The following is a 794-nucleotide window of genomic DNA, read 5'->3' as shown; positions in this document are numbered from 1 at the left end:
CTCCCAGTGTTTATGGACTAGCATGGTGCTGGGAAAGTCTCTGTATGATCAGTCACCTTCACCAGTCAGCCCAACTGGATGTTCTGGGGGCCTCTAAAACTTTTTTGGCAGGTATGATTTCTCTGGGCCTCTGCCTGCATTTTCTGTATTCAAGAGGCTAGGTGGTTTCTTTTTCAGAAGTTTGTAATTTCTTGCTCCTTCTGGTGTCTGTCTGTGGCACTACAAGTTCTTTGGTTCTATAGCAGCAAGCCACCCCACTCTCATCTTCAGTGGCCACCAGGTATCCAAAGTAGCTGGCTCCCTCTCAGTTCAAGTCTTGTGAGAAAGCTACCAGTCCCTCAGGCAGTCTTCTGAAAAGCTAGAGAGCCTGATGCACATTCCACTGTCTTGCTCTCCTGATATTGAAACTTCAAGTTGTGCCCCTTCTCCAGATCTTGTTGACCTCATGGAGTCATGCTGGCTGCAGCAAGCTGTAGCCCACCTCTTTTCCTTGTTCTCAGCAACCTTCAGGGATCCAAAATTTGCCAACTCCATCAGTGCTCCAAGAGAGGCAAGACAGAAATGAGTCTCAGCCAGCCCTCTGGAGAGCCGGAACACCAGTCGCCATGCTCTGCTATTCTCCCTCCCTCCTGAGGGAGAAGTCATAAGCTCAGGTGTTCTGGCCCGGCCCTGAGTTGTGCTGGCTTGGGGGAGGGGTTAATGGGGAAAATCGAAATTATTCTTAACTGTGTCAGTTTGCTCTGCTTGGCTTTGTGCTCGTCTGGGGTACTGCAACCTTTTTTTTTTTTTTTTTT

At 48.9% G+C, this 794-nt stretch overlaps 1 protein-coding gene across 1 annotated transcript in view; it reads left to right on the top strand.

Annotated features, from left to right (window-relative positions):
* CRLF3 (cytokine receptor-like factor 3) overlaps positions 1-794 on the top strand; it is a 74,856-nt gene that overhangs the window by 60,296 nt on the left and 13,766 nt on the right. The window contains exon 8 of the mRNA XM_011937698.1: positions 178-280. Within this exon, the coding sequence (XP_011793088.1) occupies positions 178-280 (103 nt within the window). The remainder of the gene's footprint in view (positions 1-177; positions 281-794) is intronic.

The sequence above is a fragment of the Colobus angolensis genome, unplaced genomic scaffold (genome assembly GCF_000951035.1).
Source record: "Colobus angolensis palliatus isolate OR3802 unplaced genomic scaffold, Cang.pa_1.0 Scaffold167, whole genome shotgun sequence".
NCBI classification, from domain to species: Eukaryota; Metazoa; Chordata; class Mammalia; order Primates; family Cercopithecidae; genus Colobus; species Colobus angolensis.
The sequence above is the reverse complement of the archived record's forward strand: the minus strand, read 5'-3'. Positions and strand labels throughout refer to the sequence as shown.